The sequence below is a fragment of the Aricia agestis genome, chromosome 11, assembly GCF_905147365.1.
Source record: "Aricia agestis chromosome 11, ilAriAges1.1, whole genome shotgun sequence".
NCBI lineage: Eukaryota > Metazoa > Arthropoda > Insecta > Lepidoptera > Lycaenidae > Aricia > Aricia agestis.
The window spans coordinates 16,987,719-17,010,017 of record NC_056416.1 but is presented as its reverse complement, the minus strand read 5'-3'; the positions used below and the strand labels follow the sequence as shown (position 1 = coordinate 17,010,017).

The following is a 22,299-nucleotide window of genomic DNA, read 5'->3' as shown; positions in this document are numbered from 1 at the left end:
CACACACACACACGCGCACACACACACACACACACACACACACACTCGCACTCCTAACTTACCTCTAATCTTTTGTTGTAAACGTTTTAATATAGTTATTAAGTGTAAAAGTTATAAATTTCTCGAAAATGTTCCTACTGGCCCCACAGGACAGGCTATGCCTAGTGTGGGGATTTGTCTTAATCTGAAGTTGTATAATATTGTATTTTTCTGGAAAATAAATTATTTGTATTTGTATTTGTATTTGTATATTCCTGGATAATTAATTTCAGTGCTCGTCAGCCATAGATTATAAGGCTTTCTAGCTTAACCACGCACAGGCAATGAACAACAATAGACTTATATAATATGCATGCTAATACAGAGGGCCGCATAACAAATTGATGACGAACTGCCTCCACCATGAAATAGTATATATTTTTTTATGATAATATACTGTACTTTAAAATATACTGATGATCTGATTAGATTAATTATTTTACGATAAGGATCTCTAAATATCGTCATGGAATTAGAAACTTGAATGCACTTAAAACATTAATTGATTACTAATTGATTGATTTATTTATTTATGTCTTTTAAATACAGTTTTTTTTTTATATTTTACATTCATTCTTTGTTTAATTCAACGTTGAAGTTACAATAATACAAATAATTGAATATGATGATGCCAAAATCACGTTGCGGTATTTCGGCAGCGTAATTTCATAGAGAGCAGAGAGCAGAGCATTGGTTTAGCGGCAAACATTTTAATCAAATCAAATTAAATCATTTATTTCGGGCATCAGAGGCCCATAAAACAAATACCTTAAATCTAACATACTTTACATATTAATCTATATATATATATATCATCATATAATATAAGCATCCGCTAAGAAAGGATTTTGATAAAACCCCAAGGGGTTCAAATAGGGGATGAAAGTTTGTATATAATAATACTTCTTAACGCGAGCGAAGCCTCGGGCAAAAGCTCGTTATATAATAAATACCTTAAAAATAACATACATATTTTATATATTGTACTTAAAGAAAGTTAGTAAGCGTAGCGCGTAGATTGGGCACTTATAGCTTATTAAATAAACTCAATATTCTTTGGTATATTGTCCGGAGCTCTAGACAAATAAGCCCAATTTATTGACTATTGTTTTCATTTTAATTTTTAAAATCATTATTTTTACTTCAATAATGATTTTTAAAATCACTATGACACGACACTCGTGTGGACCATACGCGAAAACACTCACAAAATACATTTCCCACAACAAAGAATTCGGCGAGGTGAAAAGAGAGCGAGATTGCAGGGGTTTTAGGGTTAAAAAGGTTTGTTACTTCGCTTTTGTAACAGGAGACAATGTGATCCAGCCTCCAGGTCTACGTGGACGAATATTATTTCCTCCGAGTGCACTCCGTGAGACAGATTGTATGTGTGAATGAAAAATAAGAAAATCGGTGTACTTTCGACTCAGTTTTGTGAGTAAATATTGGATAGATTTGACACTACATTTATGAAAGTATGGAAAAATACGCGCGTATAGTCTGGATTGTTGTACATTTTGTACGAAAATGATTAAGAATTTCTTCTAAGGGGCTGTGAGTTAGATTTTATTTTGACGTTGTAGTTACATCTTTAACTGCTTTTATCTATACTTATTATAAAACAAAGTCGCTTTTTTCCCTTTAATCTTTAAAACTACGCAACGGATTTTGATGATTCTTTCAGTGTTAGATGCCTATTTATCGAGGAAGGCTATAGGCTATATTTTATCACGCTAAGACTAATAGGAGCGAAGAAATAGAGGAAAATGTGGAACAAACGGGGAAAATTATTTGAAAGGGCTAACTTGAACGTGCTAATCTCAGGAACAACTGGTCCGATTCGAAAAATTCTTTCAGTGTTAGAAAGCCCATTTATTGAGGAAGGCTATAGGCTATATTTTATCATACTAAGACTAATAGAAGAATGTCGAAAAACGTGGGAAATTATTTGAAAGGACTTATCTCGCGAACTATTGGAGCAATTTTTATGTTATTTGGCACAGACAAGAAATAGACTACGTGAAGAATCATAGGCTATCGATTTTAATAATTCAGTGGCTATATATTTTATACCCGTGCGACGCCGGGGCGGGTCGCTAGTATTATATAATATAAATATGGTAGCCTAAGAACCAATACTCAAACAGTATTTGCGATATCATGGAATGAAAATTTTATAAAATTTTGCGACGATTTCCCTACATAAAGCATAGATTTAACGATACATAAATATTAGTGACGATTCCTATTTAAAAGCGAGGCCCTTGCCGATGGAGCTGCCAATTACTTCAACAGATAATTATAAGTACCTATAAGTAGGTACTATTGAATTTATAGGGTACTTTGTACTGATTACATAATAATTACTCCAATAACATACGAATTCCATCTCAGCAATTGAAATTATGTCGCTCTTGAGCTGAGCGCCTCGCTCTTTGTGTACATTTAAACAGATTAGCAACACTCATGAGTATAAGAGCTTATAATGATATATCTCATATTCTAATATTGCACTTATAATAATATATTTTCATTAGGTACTACAAATCGGTGTTAACGAATCCGTAATTTAATGCTTTAGGGGCTGATTTTCGAATCCGGACGATATAGGTTCGATTCTCAGTCACCTGATTCATCATGTTACGACAATTAAAAATTTACGAATATCTCATCCTTTAAAATTGGCCTGTGGCGGTACTAATAATTCGCCTAACATTCCTGCATCGCGCTATCGAAGTTTTCTAAGTGTGTCGGTAATCGGTATATATACGACTGCTGAAATGTATCACGTGGGCTCCGAGCATACCACCTCGCTCGGTCGGAAGATCTTCCTTTTCGGCCGCCACGCATTATACCCATGCAGGCCTAAGCAGGCATGGTAGAAGATCCTTTTAGAGGTAACACTCACACAGCGCGCTAAGGTCGACATACCGACATCATTACCCCTCTTTCCTGCAATCGGATATCACTAGCCAACGTTGATTTATTGATTGACAACATACCTGCACCAGGTCTCCGTGTATGCCCCCGGCTGCTGTGACGGTGAGGAGGCACACGTAGGGCACCAGATCCTCGCGCGGCCGGTGCAGTTCCATCTCGTACGTCCGACCGATGTCACCGTAGTACGTTTTGTTGCACCCTGCAATAGAAAAGTCCATAAGTATGACATAAACAATAAACATAATGAACCTGCAACCTGTGTAGCAGCTTGTAATACAAAAAACCGGCGTGAAACAGCGCTTGCGCTGTGTTTCGCCGAGTGAGTGAGTTTGCCGGAGGCCCAATCCCCTACCCTCTTCCCTTCCCTACCCTCCCCTATTCCCTTCCCTTCCCTTCCCATCCCTACCCTCCCTTATTACCCTTTTCCCTCTTAAAAGGCCGGCAACGCACCTGCAGCTCTTCTGATGCTGCGAGTGTCCATGGGCGACGGAAGCTGCTTTCCATCAGGTGACCCGTTTGCTCGTTTGCCCCTTATTTCATAAAAAAAGACAGTAGAGTAGGATCTCGTACGTTGGATAACTCAAATATGGCTCTAGTTAGGTACTGTCGTGAGCACGTAGCAGGGAACAAAAATTATAGTACGACAACCCGAGTATGATAAATTGACAACTAACGTAATGTGTTAAAGTGTGCGAAAGTGCGTGAAGAGGTGAGCATTTCGTACACCCCATTTTTTGACATGGTTACTCTTATTCGTAGGCCACAACGAACATAATAATTCAACTCCCGAACTGTGATGATGATAAATGACAACTAAAATGAACTGCATTCTTGATCACGTTTACAAAAGCACTATTTAAAAATCGGCTTGTAGCTTGCAAGAGACGATATCTAGTTAGTTACGCCAAACTTATAAGTTATTACACCCCTCAAATTCCGCTGGGAATTAAAAAGAAAATAGAACAGTGAAGCCGTAAATTGAACCAAACAAGAATGGGGTACACACTTTACCTATACTATAGGGTTTTAAGCTTGCTTAGGATCACTTTGGATTCAGTTCAGATCGTTCAGTAGCCTGTGTAAAAACAATATAATAATAATAAATAATAACCCCCGTACCGGTTTTGGTGACGGTGCCAGTGGTCGGCTACATTGGGACAAGGCTAGTTACACTTACGCTGGAGTAATTTTAAAGTGCCCAAGAGTGTGCGCAGTGCACAAGAGCGCTCTCTGTTTCTTCACTCTCATAACCTACTTACACGACTGGCGAGAGATCAGACGCAGAAACGACTTTTTATATGTCCATCCGATGTATGGATCATCTTACTTCAGGTCAGACAATGACGATTAACCTGCGCCATCCTAACGAAACTTGGAAATAACATGCTTCCAATATGGGAATCGAACCGACGACCTCAGAGTCAAGAGCTAAATGGTGGCATGACGTCGCTTAAAACATTTTGTAGCTTGTAGAAATTGCTACTTTGAAATAATAATGTTACCATATCAAAATCCATTCGAAAAATGCTTTCAAACCCATATTTTAAATGTCGAAACTTCAATATGTAGGTAACAAAGTTAATTAAAACTGAGCGTACAGGGAAAGGCAGTGTTTTTGATCCAGTATTTTTACTACTACGATTCGCAAGCACGTAGCCCGTAAAGTTTTCCATGATTTTAACTCTATAAAACACCGTTTTACCCCTGTAATGGTAGTACCAGTTTATTTATCTATGCGATGGTGTTGTCATAAAATACCAATAAGGATTTGTTATGAGTAGGTGTTGTTTATGTTAAATTTTCAACACGAAAATGCTTTCTAGAAAGCTCTCTAGGGGAGTACATTTTATGATTTTATATGACTATAAAATATATTACTTGAGTATTTTGGTGTACACAGTATGAACTATGAAAAATGACAAAGTATCATTTATTTTATTTGGGGTTGAGGAAGTCATTTCAGAATCTATATTCTGAAATGTCTTGTTTCTTTTTTGGAACTAAACATCCTTATTTCATATCGATGCGAAAATATTATGAAGTTATCGGAGACGGTCGTCTTTAAAGTAACAGATTTCCTTTATTTTTTTCCTTATTTGAGTTTCTTTCTTGTTTCCGCTAAGTGTGAGTCATTATTTTTGATATACGATCACGCTCGGAGAATAATGCCTGTCATTAAGGAGTTTTCCCGAAAATTTAGAGGAACCGGCCGTTCCCCGGGCTGAATTTTCCTTTCTATTGTAATAGTATGCGAAAAGAATATAAATGGGGAAAATATTTAAATACGCCGGCGACCGTAATTGCTAACATGAATATTATAAATTGTTTTCTTTCGCATTTATCTCGACGCACCCGACTTGCATACTAAAAGGTATAACATGTCTGCCCGCTATCTTTCCGTGAAAGTCGTAATTAATATTGCTACAATCTTATTTACTTTTGATTTCGCTGAATTATCGGAATCGTAATAATGACGTTTTATATTTTTGATCCTAATCAGTAGATCGTTATCTCGGAGCTCTTTAAATATTTGGTCATTAACCGCTAGAACCGCGAATAAATACAATGAAATTAATACTGCTGCTACTTTTCGTGCATATCTCGTATGGACAATTCCTGCCCAACGGATGTCCGAGCGACTACAGCGTCCATCTCCTGCTGAGGGACGAGGAGGACTGCGGACGATACTACAGCTGCAGCAATGGATTCGCCATTTCCATGCCCTGCCCGGAAAATACACTCTTCGATGTAGACAAACAAGTATGTAATTGGGCGCACGCCGTGCAATGCGACAAAGCTACGAGTTCGACTGCTCCCGTTCCAACTACGACTGAAGTTTCAACTCCAACGGATTCCGCTACTACAACAGTTTCAACAACTACTGAAGATAAAACAACGGAATCTTCACCAGTTAAACCGACAACAACTGATTCAACAAGCGAAGAAACAACCGACGAACAGACTACTACTGAAGATAAAACAACAGAATCTTCACCAGTTCAACCGACAACAAACGAAGAAACAACTGACGAACAGACTACGGCTGAGCCAACATCAACAACGGAACGATCGACGACCGCTCCCGCGCCGACCACGGAAATTAACTTACAACCTGAAGATTGCACGAAAAAACTCGACACGAATTTGGAGGATGAAGACTGCGACAAGTACTTTAGCTGCGAGGAGGGAGCTAAGTTGGTGCTCAGCTGTCGAAGTGCCAAATTATTTAATTTCAACTACAAAGTGAATTATAGCAAGGTATTTAAATTTGTTTCAAGATAAGTATTAAAACAACGTAACTAATGATAAATATATATTTGCATTTTGGTATCATAATATTTAATAGCTAGAATAGGTAAGTCGTTTGTATTCAATTAATTAACTAAACATGCTCAATGATATTCAATTGATATTATATTAAATGTGTTGAAAGACTGTAAAGCTTGAATTTATTTTTACAAACTGCAGGACGCCATGTTAGATCGCTTTCTAACAAAAAAGTAGCTAGTAGTGCTACGCTCGGACCTACATAGCAAACGTCTCTGGCGAAGTTTGAGCTGGAACTCGTAGCATCGGAGCGAACTTCGCCCACAGAGCTCTTTACGTGATTGCCGAAGCGATAAATATGTATGTTTATGTACTAAATAAGAACAAAGAAAATACCCCTCAAGTTTCACATACTGTCGACATTCTACGACAAATATTTTTCTTTCTTTTGATGTTCGTCGTGAAATGTAAAACTTATAAAAATACGTTCCTGCTGATCGCTCGCCGGAAGATCTTTTGAGACAATACACGATCCTGAAAATAGGGAAGAAGATAAAGGTCGATCACGGTACGGCTGATTAGGTCGGGGAAGACATTAATGGATGTCGATACTTTGTCTTATCGCTGCGTCACAAGGCCTTAATTATAAAATCACCCCTAACTAGGGCTGCTCCAGTTTAAAACGCCCTCATGACTTGATCAAAAGTTTAGATAATAGTTGGCAGACACTAATTTTGGAAATATTTAAGTAACGTAACGTAATAAAATGTATTACAAACTTATAATATTACTGTAATTAATCCAACCAATAACATGTTTGTATGTATTTTAAATCATATTACAACAACGATCTTTAACAACAAATTGCATGTATATTTTGCGTGACAATTTTGAGATTTCTGCATGTAATTTCAGCGTTATTCAACCCTACGCCGAGTGAACAAGGAAGCAAGATGAATGAGGTTCTCAAAGGATCTTTATTCTGACGTACAGCGTCTTATCTCGCAGCGCTCGTGTACCTTTCTCCACGTGCCTAAGGACTTTATATAACGTCCTCAGAAGTACAAGTGAACGCCATCGCTAAATACCCAAGAATATGAGCTCGAAATGTTCAGTTACTGTTGTGAACTCGTTTCTTTAAATCTCTTTGATTTAATAATAATTGAGAAAATATTTTAACATTTACTATAACTATCTAACCTAATTATTAGTTTAACCTATGGTCGAATTCGACCAGAATAACAATAGATTTCCAAGAATGACGAATCAGAACATGAAGAATCGTTAAAGTTCCGAGTGCTATGTCAAATTGCATTAGCTAGTTTCGATGGCGAAGTTAGATATTGAAAATGTACAGGATTCGACATCTAACCTCGCTATTGAAACTATATCAGCATCCTTTTTGACTGAGCACTCGTACTAACTATTGGGCGATTCCGCTAGAGACAACCCTCAACACCAATTTTTAAAGTATAGCATTTGTTACATTTTTTTATTGAATTATAAATAAAAAGATGTATATTTACTAGCAAAAGAACTTTTATGAGTAAAAATTGTAATTTGAATAATTTAGAGCCTTTTGAAGTGATATTATCTACCGGCGCGAGAAAAACTGCTTATGCCACACATGATCGTTTTTACTCTAAATCACTATCTCGAAGTTGAATTTCATTACATAATATTGACTGTATAACATAAGTTTCTATTTCGGTGCAAAAAAAAACAACAATTTTGAAATAGTTTTCAAACATTATTAAAGGAAAATTGCCATGGTTGCACCCGCGATAAAAAAGGTACAAAAGTTTAGTTTTCTCGCTAAAATATGTTGTTAATAATTTAAAACTTTGTGAAAGTAAGGAGAAATGTGAGGGAAATTAGAATTAATCATTGGAACAAACTATTTTATTATTTTTAATAAAAAAACAGAACCTTTAAAGTGGTTGCGCCCGCGATTGAAGCAGTACAATTGGAAATGCAACAAATTATGTTTTGACTATTGTAGTGATTTTCGTCTTATTTAATATTATTAAGGTAAACAATAACGTTAGATTATATTTGTTATTAATACTTTACATGTAATTACAAGATTTATAAAAATTTGAATAGAGTCACATCGTGTTTTATATTTTTCGAAATATTTCATGTATTACTTGATAGATGTTTTAAAATGAGGATTAAATTCTTTTATTTTTAAATATTTTAGAAGAAATGCTGCAAACGACAGGAAAAATCATAAATATTTAATAATTTTCTTTGAAAAAAAAAATATTTTTACTTATAATTCTCCCCTATTCTTTTAAATTATAAATATAAATTTCAATCAAAGGTGTGCTGTAGGTCGGTTTTATAACAATACATCAAAAAAGGTTTGCTTAAGTTACATTATTTAATTGCTTTTAGTGATTTAGATGATTTCTTTTCTCAGATCGATAAATGACTGATAGTTAACAAATAATAAAATTTTAAACAGTATTATTACAATTTACTAATAATATTATGTATTGCATATCAAAAATGTAGAAATTAGTCGCAGACTTATGAATAAATTCAATTTCTTTAGACTCGTTGCGCCCGCGATATTCTGATGTTGCACCCGCGATCGTGAAAATTGTTAATAATTCCTAATACTAATTACTTAAATTAATTGTCTCTAGTTAAATCATTTCTTTGCCTTATACACTTTTGAAGTATGGGTTAATAAATTACTAAAAGTTGCACAATTAGCAGTATTCTCAAATGAACTCGTCCGAGTTCTTAATAGAGGACCAATTTGGTTGCACCCGCGATAGTACTTCAAACATGTTTTGTGGCTTTTCTTAGATTTAATGTTAGTTTTCATTTACAATTTATGATTGAAGTAGTTAAAATGTATCCCTTCAAAAGATAATTTATTAATAAATGTGTTTTATTTTGTCAGTAGGACGCTTTAAGTGCGTCAAAATGTTGCACCCGCGATAATGGAATCGCCCTATTCGGACTTTCTTGGCTCAATAGTTAATACTTACATAACATAAATCTATTCTTCTGGTATTAAAATCGTGTATTTTAAAATAGGTGTTAAAAGCGTTATTTTTAACTGACTTTAAATAGTAGGATGCTATACGTTCGTATGTGTAATACTGTATTGATTTCTATGAATCAACATAATAGTAGTATTTTAATCCTTTAAAATATTAGGATTAACTAAAAAAGTTTATCAATATTTACCATTACCTTAATCTAACACAGAAAAACTCTTTCACATTAGTAACCGTTTAAAATCCGGTAATAAGAGACGGGGCTGCGTATGCACGTTCGGCAGACTCATTACCGCGGCCTCGTGCTGCGTCACGTCGCAATCGCCGCCATTGATTCCGCCAATTCCGCCATTTCCGGCAATTCCGCCATTCAGCCGGATCAACAGAATACGGCTTTAATTACTCTGAAAGTTAATGAAAATTTTATCTCGCTAAATCTGCGACCCAGTTTACATTTGATTACTCTCGGTCAACTAAAAACGTTTAAGGTTATGCGAGCATGAATAAAATATTTAGTTTCATTCCGCTTCACAAAAAACATTCCCAAAAGAACTAAACGATTCGGGTTACATAAGTTTCATTTGCATTGAAATTCTGAAAAACCTGTAAAATTTAAAACACACCAAAATACCTTTTTAGTAATAACTAATATATATTTTATATTATAGTGTCTGCATGTTCATAAATCATAACATAATACAAGTATAAAACGCTAAGTTGCTTCCGACTGCCTCGCCCTACGCACGTAGGTATGCTTAGATTTTTTAAACTACGCAACGGATTTTCAATTTAAGACTAAATATTTATTATGTTTATTACGGAGGCTTATGATCGCTAATATTTTTTTTATTTTTATTTATTTACTTTCACAGAAACACACATTATACAAATATTTACCCTACATAAACCTTTTATTTTAAACGTTTGTCCGGAGTGTAATGTTTAGCAATACTATAGTAACTTTTAGTTTTTTTAAAGGTCATACTTTTGGTTCGCGGGCAAAGCCACGCGGGTGAGTTGAGTGAGGTTCATCGAACACAATTTTACATAGTACCCGAAGCCTGCGGTGGCACTCGTATGCTGTTATCTATTCAACTCGAACTGGGACCAATTTGTAAATACTGCGAGCATTCAGCGGAATTTGTGGAGCAAAATTTGGCGTGACCGCGCTCTACAAATTATTTCAACTATTTTTACACAGTGTTGAATGATTGGAAAGGTTTGATTAGCGATTGTTTGAGTAGCTCTGTAAAGAGGGATTTTTGAGGTAGATCTGAAAAGGAACTAATGAATCACAGGGAAGTAGAAAATATATTTTTAATTTATCGTAACCAAAATAATATGTCTTTTACTTCGTTAATTATTAGGGACAATTCAAACCGCAACGCGACACGTAGATAATATGCATTTCTAAAATATTGAATTGACAGACTTGCATATCGTCTCACGCAACTAAAATCCATACAAATTTAGAAATGCATCTACGCGTCGCATTGCGGTCATTGACCCTTAGGAAGCAAAAAGATTAGATGTTGGAAATTTCGGTCTGTGAAAATGAACGAGGTATATAAGAACCAACATCAATTATCTTTTTGAATCTGATTACGGAACGCAATTGCTATCTTTTGAACATATTTCTAAGACTAGACGGTGAAATTAAAATCCAGGTATTTCGTTGTAAAAAGTCTGCCAAGATCCTTAAACGATTGATTGATGATTAAGAAAAATACCTCTGCGTCAGTAATTTAATACTTAGGTTCGATATGACTAATATCTAAGTACACATAATATCTAAAAGTAAGCTCCCTGTAGGTACTTATCTCAAATAAAATGTGAAAAAAAAGAAAGTGCCTAATACAATTTAACTAAAGTCAAATACATTGAAAACTTACATTGAAAACAATTCAATAGGAATACACTAAAACAAAACCCAGCCTACTGGTTCCAATACCGTGTCCGAGAGCATACAAAAGCACGATTTTAGAAGCTTTCTCTCTGATTGCAATAATGTACACTTCGACAGTGGGAGTGGGTGTGGGAATGGGATATTCGGCGTTTGTGCCACTTCGCCACGGGTGGGAGTTGATGCATTTCGGGCGACGCTTTTTGCGCTTTTCGTTTGAGTTCAGTTTGTAATGAAATTCCAGGAGAATTGCGTTCACATTTAGTTTGAATTCACCCGAGTTTATGCTTATATTAGGCGTTGATTGTGTGTAAAAATTGTACAAAGTTTAATTAGTTTCATTTTTTTAGGCGATACGAAGTTTTGCTCAAATATAAAATTAAATGCAATGATTATATGAAAATACGTGATCAGTTGCGTTGCGTGTTTTCTGACAATTACGTAATATTGCAATGATAATATTATGATCTAACCATAGAGGGACTTATCGTAGAGTGTAATAAACAAGAATCTCGTGTATTTTGCTCATGTATTATCGAGACTCGATAGTATGTCCCCATTACCTTAATAACTCTCATCTTTTGTGAAATGTTTTCAACTAAAAGTTTGAAACAGTTTCAAACGGAAGCTACGTTTATACACCAACTTCCCCGAACTCGCAACTCGCAAAGATTTCGCAAACTATATAAATTACTGCAAAATATTCCAGTTTTCAAACTCCCTGTGCTGCGAAGTAAAAAATTACTGCACTTGAGAGAGATTTATTATTATGCCGGTCTGTTGTTAAGAACTCGCTCGTATTATCTTTTAATGCTCATTCTCATTTATAATATAAAATAATTAATAATTAAATGGTTCGTATTCGATAGAAACTTTAGCTTTGGCCACTTCCGCTAAGAATTCGGCGATTGCGACTTTTTCTTCAACCTCCATCCATAGTTCATACCGGTTTCAACCAAAAATCAATCTTCTATCGGAAATCTCTTCTGTGGTTACAATCACTTGATTATTTTATACGTCTGCTCGATTACCAGCTCTGTGGCCTACTTCGTAGTGTATATTAAAAGTAGACTATTCAAAACTTGGTTTTCCCGCAATCGGTTAACTTGTTATAAGATCCTGATATGACTGCGAGCTGTAATCTAACAAAGACGGTAAATAGGTCAAGCAATAATTGTTGAACAAAAAACGTATAAAGTTGTGAGGTAGATTTATATGCGGCAGCGCGAACGCGCGGTTTGGCCGCTATTTAGTAGGTATGTGCTGTGTCATGTGTGTGATTTCGGCTAGGGGGCAACATACGTTTCGAGAAGATGGTCGATCTGGGATATTGAAACAAAAATAATGAAAATTGACTTTTATTAATCTGGTCGGTCATCTTGGCGTTCATTGAGAGAGGCCTATGTCCAGCAGTGGACGACTATAGGCTGATATGATATGATGAATCTGACTGAAAATGGTACAACGCCAGACCACTAGCAATTATAGTATGTAACGATTTATTTATATAGAGGCTTCATTTACATACAATTGCTTGTGATCTCGCGGTTTAGCCGCCAAACCACGCGTTTTGGCGGATGCATATAAATCCAGCCTATGTTTCATTTTCTCGACTCATACTCATGTCATAATATTATGCAGATAGACTTTTTTATTTTATGTACGTACAATAAATAATTATGGAAATGCCTATTTATGAATCTAATTATTGACTAAACTGTCAAGTACTAATTAGAATAAAGGTCGAAAAACTTAACGAGCAAAAAAAAAAAAACATTCTAGCACTTCTTAATACTTAATATGATAATGATGGGATAGAACAGATTTCAATCTTCACAGATCCCGGTTGTTCTTATCTCAGCGGTTTTATTGCGGATTCGGTTGCGGATCAAAAAACGCTATCTTTAGACAAAAGGGTTTCGTATATTTTTCCAAATCCCTTGATTCGTAGATCCCTTGATTCGGTAAAAATGTAATATCTTAGTTTGACTAATGACTACTACTGGTATAACTTAATGATCTTAGGCAAGGCAGAAATTATTCAATAATTATTTTCTCAGAACTTATACCCTCATCAAAATTATATGAAAGCACCTGGAATATAAAAATGTATCAATTTGTATTGGGAGTTTTTCAATTTCGGTGTTAATGGATATTTTTATTCACAGCAATCATTCAGCAATGAATGGGCGGATTTCGTTAAATTTACGGAGATGATAGATTTGATAAATTATTAATATTACTCCCGAGCATTTCGATTACCGGCTTTTAAGTGTTTATTTATTGATATTTAATGATGTTTCACGGAAAATTCTTTTTGGGGTTCTTGCTCGTTTGCCTTTGCTCTGGTTACAATATAATTGAAACCTGATCGTAGTTCGCCCGTCTTTCTGATTGGAAAGAAAAATCACGGCAAGATACCATTATAAAACTGCACACATGTATTTACTCGAATCCGAATATCTAGATTTGATTTAACAGTAGGTGTGTTTTATCTAGTGTGCCTAGCACTCCCGAATGTGGGTACTCGGCCTGAAACAACAGGACTTCGGCCTAATAAAGCCTGGCAGGCTGAATATTTAAGGCCGCTGTTCCCCCACGCCGGTCACGATCTGTCTTTTCGACTTAAATATTCGAGATGTGCACGAATTTCTGTAAATAAAACATTAAGACGACGCGTTTTTACTTTTGGTGTCACGAAGCCTTATGAAAAAAATGAAACACTAAGGTTGGTTTTGAAAAAAAAAACAAACCAAAAGTACAAGAGTTACACAGTGGAACTCTTGTACTTTTGGTATAGCATGATAACAGTATGCTTATCACTTTTGAAGAAAAAATATATTATATAGTCATGAAACCCAATTTCTTGTGTTTAAAAATTATTAGGTATGCTTTCATTTTTTTAAATCGATTAAAAATTAATACGTTTTTGAAGAGAATAGAGTTCTATAAAACATTTGACCTAGGTAAAGGTACGTTTAATAAAATTTATGGAATCTAGTAGCAAGTTTAAATAAATCTGGTAGGTACTTATGTCCAAGGCATTAAATCCCCTCAACGCGTACTTTCGGAGCAAAACTCCGAGTCGTTTCAAACTTTGTAGATTATCCCATCTTTGTCGTATCTTAAACACGTCAAACTTTTACATGGGCTTATTTCGACGAGTTTTATTCGATGCGTCATTATTTCAGGACTCAACAAAATCTCGCAAACGAATGTCGAGAAGCAAATAATTAATTTATTAATATTATGTCACTATCAAGGAAGTAGCTGGACCAGGATGAAGGAAGTAGCTGGACCAGGATGGCTACGCATAGCAAAAGACAGAGATGAATGGAAAGCCTTAGAGGAGGCCTTTGTCGAAAGACAAGCTGTTGGGAGAAAGAAAAACATTAATTTATAATTTAAAATATAGTAATAAGTGTATGTTAAAAAAAATAGTATATAAATGAATTTAGTAAGTATTATATTTTATGTAGTGTAGTTAGTAAACACAGCAATAAAGGCCATTTTATTTATTTATTTTATTTTATATGTCACTATCACTGAGCGTGGCAGAATGACGAAGTCCAAATGTTAATATAACATTTAATTTGAAAACTGCAATCTTAGGCATAATATACAAGTGTGAAGTAACATTGTGTTTATGTTTAATACGAGTATATTTCTAGACTACATCCGAGTAGTACTACTACTACTACTACTACTACTTTTAAAGGATGAAAAAAAGAAAACGCAAACTTATTCTAAAATTTCCGCATAACCAGCACTAATTTGTAAAGATGTGAACGATATGTAGGTAACATGAGTAACGACCTTGTAAACCGCCCTAAGTACGGGCCCTACATGAAACTATTTTCGACGCTTGAGCGAGCAGAATTTAGGGCGCATAAAAGCCCAAATTTCTGCTGACCTCACTCTCAAACTTCTTGAAAACATTACGCCGCCGCTAAAAGGGAAGGTAACGAAAATATTTTGGCCCGAGCTATAAACTTTCTTAAGCTCTCTGTAAAGTTGCACTTAGTTTTTTTCTTTCTAGAGTTATTTGAGCTACTTATGTCTTGGGCTTAGTTTTCTTAGACTGGGTTCGTCAATTTAAGGTTTGTAGTTTATAGGGGCCATTTGTTTTTCAAAATAACATTATTTTGAATAAAAATTAATTTTAAACACAATTTTAAACAAAACTATTGGAAGTACATCATAATTATAATGTGAATATGCAGTTGTTTTCAAATGTAAAGTCAATTTAATATAGCACAATCATAAAAGTACACACAAAATCACAGTGGTAACTGGTAACCAATCACAAAGTCCTTTGATTTGGTCTCATGCAGCTAACGGGCAAGCTAAACTTGGGTTCTGTTAGATGATATTGATGTAGGAGTCAGTATTATCTGTATCCATTCATCACAGATTACAGATTTGTCTCGATCAATGCAATTATGTAAGCATTTAGCCCGTTAGTCCTAGTTAGCTAATTACATCAGCCAAGTGAACTTGTTGTGACAAAGCTAAACATATAATAATTTACATACTAATTAATAATTATTATTGTACATATATACATAGTTTACACATTTAGACATAAATGGTCACTGGATCAGCGATGCGGCGAGCAAGATCGATTAAATTGTATGACATAAGGATTTTATATTTTGAATGTCATAATTAAATGATTTTTTTTTATGAAATAAGGGGGCAAACGAGCAAACGGGTCACCTGATGGAAAGCAACTTCCGTCGCCCATGGACACTCGCAGGATCAGAAGAGCTGCAGGTGCGTTGCCGGCCTTTTAAGAGGGAATAGGGTAATAGAGGAGGATAGCGATGGATGGGAAAGGGAATAGGGGAGGGTAGGGAAGGGAATAGGGTAGGGGATTGGGCCTCCGGTAAACTCACTCACTCGGCGAAACACAGCGCAAGCGCTGTTTCACGCCGGTTTTCTGTGAGAACGTGGTATTTCTCCGGTCGAGGGGCCGGCCATTCGTGCCGAAGCATGGCTCTCCCACTTTTATGTGAAAGTTGAATGTCGCCAATTAGATTTGTCATTAATTATTGGTTGACGAAAACGTTCGACCTATGAAAGTATAACTAGGTAAGGGCGATATTTTATGTTGCACTTCACACTGATCCTGTTGATTGTATGATGATGATGAAATATCTTCACAGCCCACAGGTGATGATGACGCTATCACCGAAGAAAAATGAAATATTAATTCTGTGTTCTCCATTTCTTTAGCCTCTCCTTTTCCTCGTGAAACCGCAAACTCGCCGGGAAATAATATAATTTCATTTTCTAGAGAATGTTATAATCTCGAGATAGAATTTCTTATTCATACTCCGCCTGAATATCTCGATTATGCCAGGATTAAAGTGCTAATTTTATTAATCAATCTTTTAGTCGAAAGCTATTTTAATTAAGGTAGAGCCTTATGGCACAGTATAAAAAGCTAGAAGTATCTGGGGGCACGGCAGTGCCCTAGCCAAGCTTTTTAGCAAAGGCACGGCCGTACCATACTTTTCTCGAAGCGGTTTGTGGCTATTTCACACCCCCTTTATCTTCGATGTTAACAAAGCTAGGGATTTAGAATTTCGGTCACTAGGAGCAAGTATTAAAACTAGCTTAACCTCCAAATGACATGAAATTTCGATAAATAGTTTAATAGTTACGGATGGTCAAAGTTACTACATTTTGTCACTCACTGACTGACAGATCATCAAAATTCTAAGGTTCTTCTAGCAGACTTAGAACCTTGAAATTTGGTACTCGAATAGGTCTTTATTCACAATGAAAGGAAAAATTATGAAACCGGCCAAGTTCGAGTCGGACTGGCGTACATAGGGTTCTGTACCGTAAATTTGTATGGGAGCCCCCCTTAAATAATAAGTTTATTTAATTTTTATTAGTAATTAATAAAGTTAAAATACTATTGAGTATTTTCTGAAATTTTCAAAAACTTTACTGTTATCATTATGGATATAGAGCAAAAAAGAGAGAAAAAATCGTGTTTGTTGTATGAGGCCCCCCATTAATAATTTATTTTATTTTCATTGGACTATTAGCTTTTATAACGACACAAGAAATCCATAATTTGTGAAAATTGCAACTATCTAGCTATTGCAGTTCTCGAGATCTAGCCTGGTGACATACGGGTGGGCGACGGACAGACAGCGAAGACTTATTAATTATAGGGTCCTTTTTGCAGGGAAACCTAAAAACTGAAAAATAATGTAATAATAATATAATACTTTATTAGATAAAAGATTTTATTATTTAAATAAAAGAAAATATTTTTATGTTTGTAACTTTGCAAGAACAGTATGAGTCTCGACTGCATATTTGTTTTACGCACAAAAGGCTTTAAGTTAGTTATGTATTTAAAGAAATAAAAAATAGTTTTAACAGCGTTAACAATGAAAAAATAATTAAATTCGATTCAAATATAATTAATTTAATCAGTACTGCTGCAGCGGTATACACTCCTTACTTGCTCGTTATATAGGAGTTTTAAGTTATCACATGAAATAAGGTGTGCTCCTTTCCTGCGAGGAACGTCGAGACGCTTACATCAGTGCTACTATGTATTCAACGGTAATGCTAAAAATTATCACCTTCAAGTATTAAATCTTTAAAAGTCAATTATAATATATATGAATATAATAATCGTGTCTCAGAAGTATTTACGTTACGTTGTCCACCTATAGAACTAACAAATCGAAGAGATAGAGAATGGGTGCTAAGCTAAGTACAGAAAAGTTATAACGTGGCCTGAAAAGAAAAGAAAAAAAAACCTTCAAAAAAAGAAATGAAATCCCACCAAAACATAAAATGTAAAAGTAGCCAAGCAAAATATTACATAGCTATTCAATACTTCTGTCGTAAAAAGTTTTCAGATCACATTCAAGCCAAGCCTTCAACTTATTTTGTAATTTAAATCAATATACAGTAACTGTATCAATAGATTTCTTTATTTTATAATTATTAAAGTGGCTTGGCAATGAGCACTAAAGAAAATATTCAATTGAAAATATCAGCGACTATTTGGATTTATAGGGTACCATCGGCCACATGCGTCGTTACATGCTTAGGCCTGATTCGACCAAACTTGAAGTTACACGAGTATACCTATCATGAGAATAATTTTACTCCTTTAATTTACTCTAGGGTATTATCGTTTGCATTTTACCAAGTTACTCAAAGAGTATGAATTAATAAAATGTCAATTATAGTTCACAATGACACCGACCGTGACAGTTGAACCCTGTTGTGCAACTATTCTCAGTTTAAAATTTACTCCACCAAGATAGCCCGTGTAAATATTTACTCCCGTGTAATTACCTCGCAAAACCAGCTTACTCTTAGATTAGGAGACAGTTATACTCGAGTAAAATTTTACTCCAGTTTGGTCGAATCCACTTACACAGACGGCAAGCGTAAAACACTTTACGCTTGCCGTCTGTGTAAGTATGAACTCCTCCAAATATTATGCACTTTTATATTTGTTTCTCTTGTGCTCATTGCCAATCCACTGTAATAATTATAAAATAAAGAAATCTATTGATACAGTTACTGTATATTGATTTAAATTACAAAATAAGTTGAAGGCTTGGCTTGAATGTGATCTGAAAACTTTTTACGACAGAAGTGTTGAATAGCTATGCAATATTTTGCTTGGCTACTTTTACATTTTATGTTTTGGTGGGATAAAATAGACGTAAAGTTATGCTCCTAGTTAAGAAATATAATATGAGTATTCGGTATTTTAATAAAAAATAGTACATATATATACAAGAGAGAGTAATAAAATATAAACAACCTATGTTGTATTTTAAAAATAGTGTTTTCTAACCCTATGGGCCAAAAACTGTTTGTACAATATTTTTTATCATACTATTCTAGGCACGCGAAACTTGGCCAGCCAAGTTCAAGCTCATAATTATGATACTTAAACAAAAAAAAATTATTTCAATTTAATTTAAATTTCACTTTTAAAAATATATCAAAACGAATCCCACTTTAAAATTTTAAATTCTAATTTAAATTTAAAATACTTGTGGCACTTTATAGTGGTAGAGTATGATTTAACAAAATCCGACGAGGCGTTGTTAGCATCGCGTCGTCTGCCTTCTCAGCGATAACTGACTTTAAAATTCGGAGCGCCATTATGTACGGGGACTTATTTAAACTTACGAGTACAGGTGAAACGGATTATACGTACACTGTACAGTATACGAATTAAGTGCATAATAGGTTTTGCATCTTGCGAAATAAGGTGCATTATGTAAGTATAGTTTTTATACATGTAAGTAAAATTTATTTATTTTATTTCTTTAGTTATTTACTTCAGGCAACAAGTATATAACGTTCTAAACGTTAAAGTTAAAATTGCAAGGTGCCCGCGACGCCGCTCTACGTGTCGCACCTGCACTGGTCCATGACGGTCGAAGACGTCGTAAACTACATCCGCGAGAAGACCACCTACACCTTGAGAGTGGAGCGTCTGCACTCTCGCCACAAAGTGAATTTCAATTCCTTTGTGGTGAGAGTGCCCACTCAAGTTTTATCCATCTTCGAGGTGGAGGAGTTCTGGCCCGCCGGTGTAGTTTACTGGAGGTTCCGGGGGAGGCTCCCGAACGAAGCGCGCATCACGTCGCCGAAAGAGACTTTACGTGATAAAGTGTAGTGTGATTGTGTGTGTGAATATGTAAATAATATATGTTAGGATAAAATAGTTCGGCGTGCATCCGTTATCTGATTGCCATAACACAAGTTTTTACTTAGCATGGGATTAGACGACGTGATGTACGCTACCTAGCTTTTATACTATTGTTTATTGTATGCTTAATAAAGAATTTGAATTTGAATTAAGCTTATAAATATTCAGCCAAGGAGTAAGTTAAATTTTTGCGAGATATCTAGTTTTCAATACATTTAATATTCACCATAGGTTTTATCTTTGCCAATTGAACATTAAATGCACTTTCGTATAGCCACACTCAGTGACTACTAAATTGCATTTGTAATCCTATTTAATTGACATATTAACTTTAGCATTTACGCAAAATGTAAAACTTTATTGCAGCAGTAAACAATACGAAGTGATAACCTCAAACATTTCGAGCGAGGTGACACAAAATTGGAGTGTATGAGGAATTTAAATAGAACATTCCAGAGAGAAACAATGCCCGCCCTGATTTCTGTCGCGTGTGTCGCCTGTGTCGCGGTCGCTAGTGCCACATGTCGCCGTAGTCGCCTATGTTGCCTGTATTGGCTGTGTGTGTGTGTGTGTGTGTGTGTGTGTGTGTGTGTGTGTGTGTGTGTGTGTGTGTGTGTGTGTGTGTGTGTAACGTGCAAGAACAAAACGCGCAATTTACCGTGAACGGGTTAGTATCGACATGGACACAATCCAATTCTAGTGAAACTAGTATTTTTTACGCAAACATAAGAAAATAATTAAATTCCTAGCCTGTTGCCAGATAAGTTTGGTGTCATTGTCGATTACAGGCTACGAATAAAAACTAAGGAAAAGTAACTCCATCAAAAAACATGCTCTACATTACTTGTCAAAAATATGTACCTTAGGTACACATTTTAATACATTTGCAATATTAGGTGGCTTTAATGAGCGGTATTAGGCTGACGTTACATAACAGATCGAAGGGAACCAAATTTAAAACGGTAATAGTATGGAAGTTACGTTTACTTAGTTTTTATTATTCGTAGATTACAGGTGACTTTTTAGCTTCCCGCAATACTAAATATTATGAATAATGAATATCTTTAAAACTAAATCCACAGACTGTTAATAAAAGACAGATCACAGAGTTTCAGAACAGGGCTCGTAAAACAAGTCAAATAGCAAAAACTAAAGTTATGTACAACAATAATAAGTAGCTTATAATTTCATTATGAAATCGTTTCTGGTACATTTCCTTCGATGAGAGCCGGAGTTGCGAGTGCTAAAGTTTCTCCCTTTGTAAACTTTCACTCAAAGCTATTAAACATCTCCACTCACCGATAATTTAATATTTTAGCTTTAAAAATTCACTCTACTGCAAAGAAAATCATAAGTTCTTTGTAGAAGTAAGCGTACAGCTGGTACAGATATACCAAACTAAGTTTTGAGTTAAATAAAAACTTCGGAGCCTTTTCTTACCGACTGTTGATAATTAAAAATGTTTGTAGTTTACGTTGCGAAATGAATAAACTACTTTATCATTGTCCTTCCCCAGACCTAAAGTAAGTACATAAAACATAAAGATAACAGACAGTCAAACTTTACATTTAAGTCTTAAATAGAACCTGAACACACTCAAAGAACGAATCAAACATTTTACACTAAAGTACGAGTAATTGAGTTACATTACGCCTGCATAGAGTGATATTTTTCCATGAAATTCAATTTTAAAATCGTACACAAAGGGATAATGAAAATCTAACATTTATAATTAGAACGGCGTATTTCAAATGTGGAGAATTAATTTAAAAAGGCACTCACAAAGCAAATTCTCTTACAAAGTAAATATGCGCGATTATTTACCCGGCAGAGGGAGTAGTTCAAACACGAGAGTTTGTGGGGCGGTAGTAGTGTGAGCTCGCATCTAGGTGTTAAACTGGTTCATACTGGTTAGGTATCCCGTGACTAGAGCACACTGACCCAATTTCACAGTGATATAATGTTAAAAACTTATATTTAAATCAATTTGTATAATGTATTAGAATTAAAATATAAATTAAAACTAAAGACATTAATTGTTATATTTTTTAAATATAATTTTGCAAAACAAGCATACTCATATTAAACAAATTAAAAATAAGATTTGTGGATTTACCGTGGCGCGGTTTTTTTGTGTTGCAGATTTCTATACCGTGTGACCCCGACCTAACACAAGAAAAACTAAATAAAACGTCGAGGTTGCGCGTCTGTTTAGTAATTTGGTCTGTGGGTATTCCGAGTAATTACTCGGTGCTGTGGGTGTAAAAATAGAATATTAAAATAACCGCAAACATTAATTTATTTTTCTGGCCATTAACATGCAACATTGAGCGAACACCCCCTCGTGCTCCGCCCGGACAACTTGCACGCTACGTGTATGAAAATATGGAAATTTAGATTGAAACCGCACGAACAGT

The 22,299-nt window shown here is 35.1% G+C and overlaps 1 protein-coding gene across 1 annotated transcript in view; it reads right to left on the bottom strand.

The window, feature by feature from the left end:
* The window catches only part of LOC121732087, a 103,772-nt gene that overhangs the window by 34,746 nt on the left and 46,727 nt on the right, over window positions 1-22,299 (bottom strand). Inside the window, exon 3 of the mRNA XM_042121877.1 lies at window positions 3,042-3,178. Coding sequence (XP_041977811.1) covers window positions 3,042-3,178 — 137 coding nt within the window. The remainder of the gene's footprint in view (window positions 1-3,041; window positions 3,179-22,299) is intronic.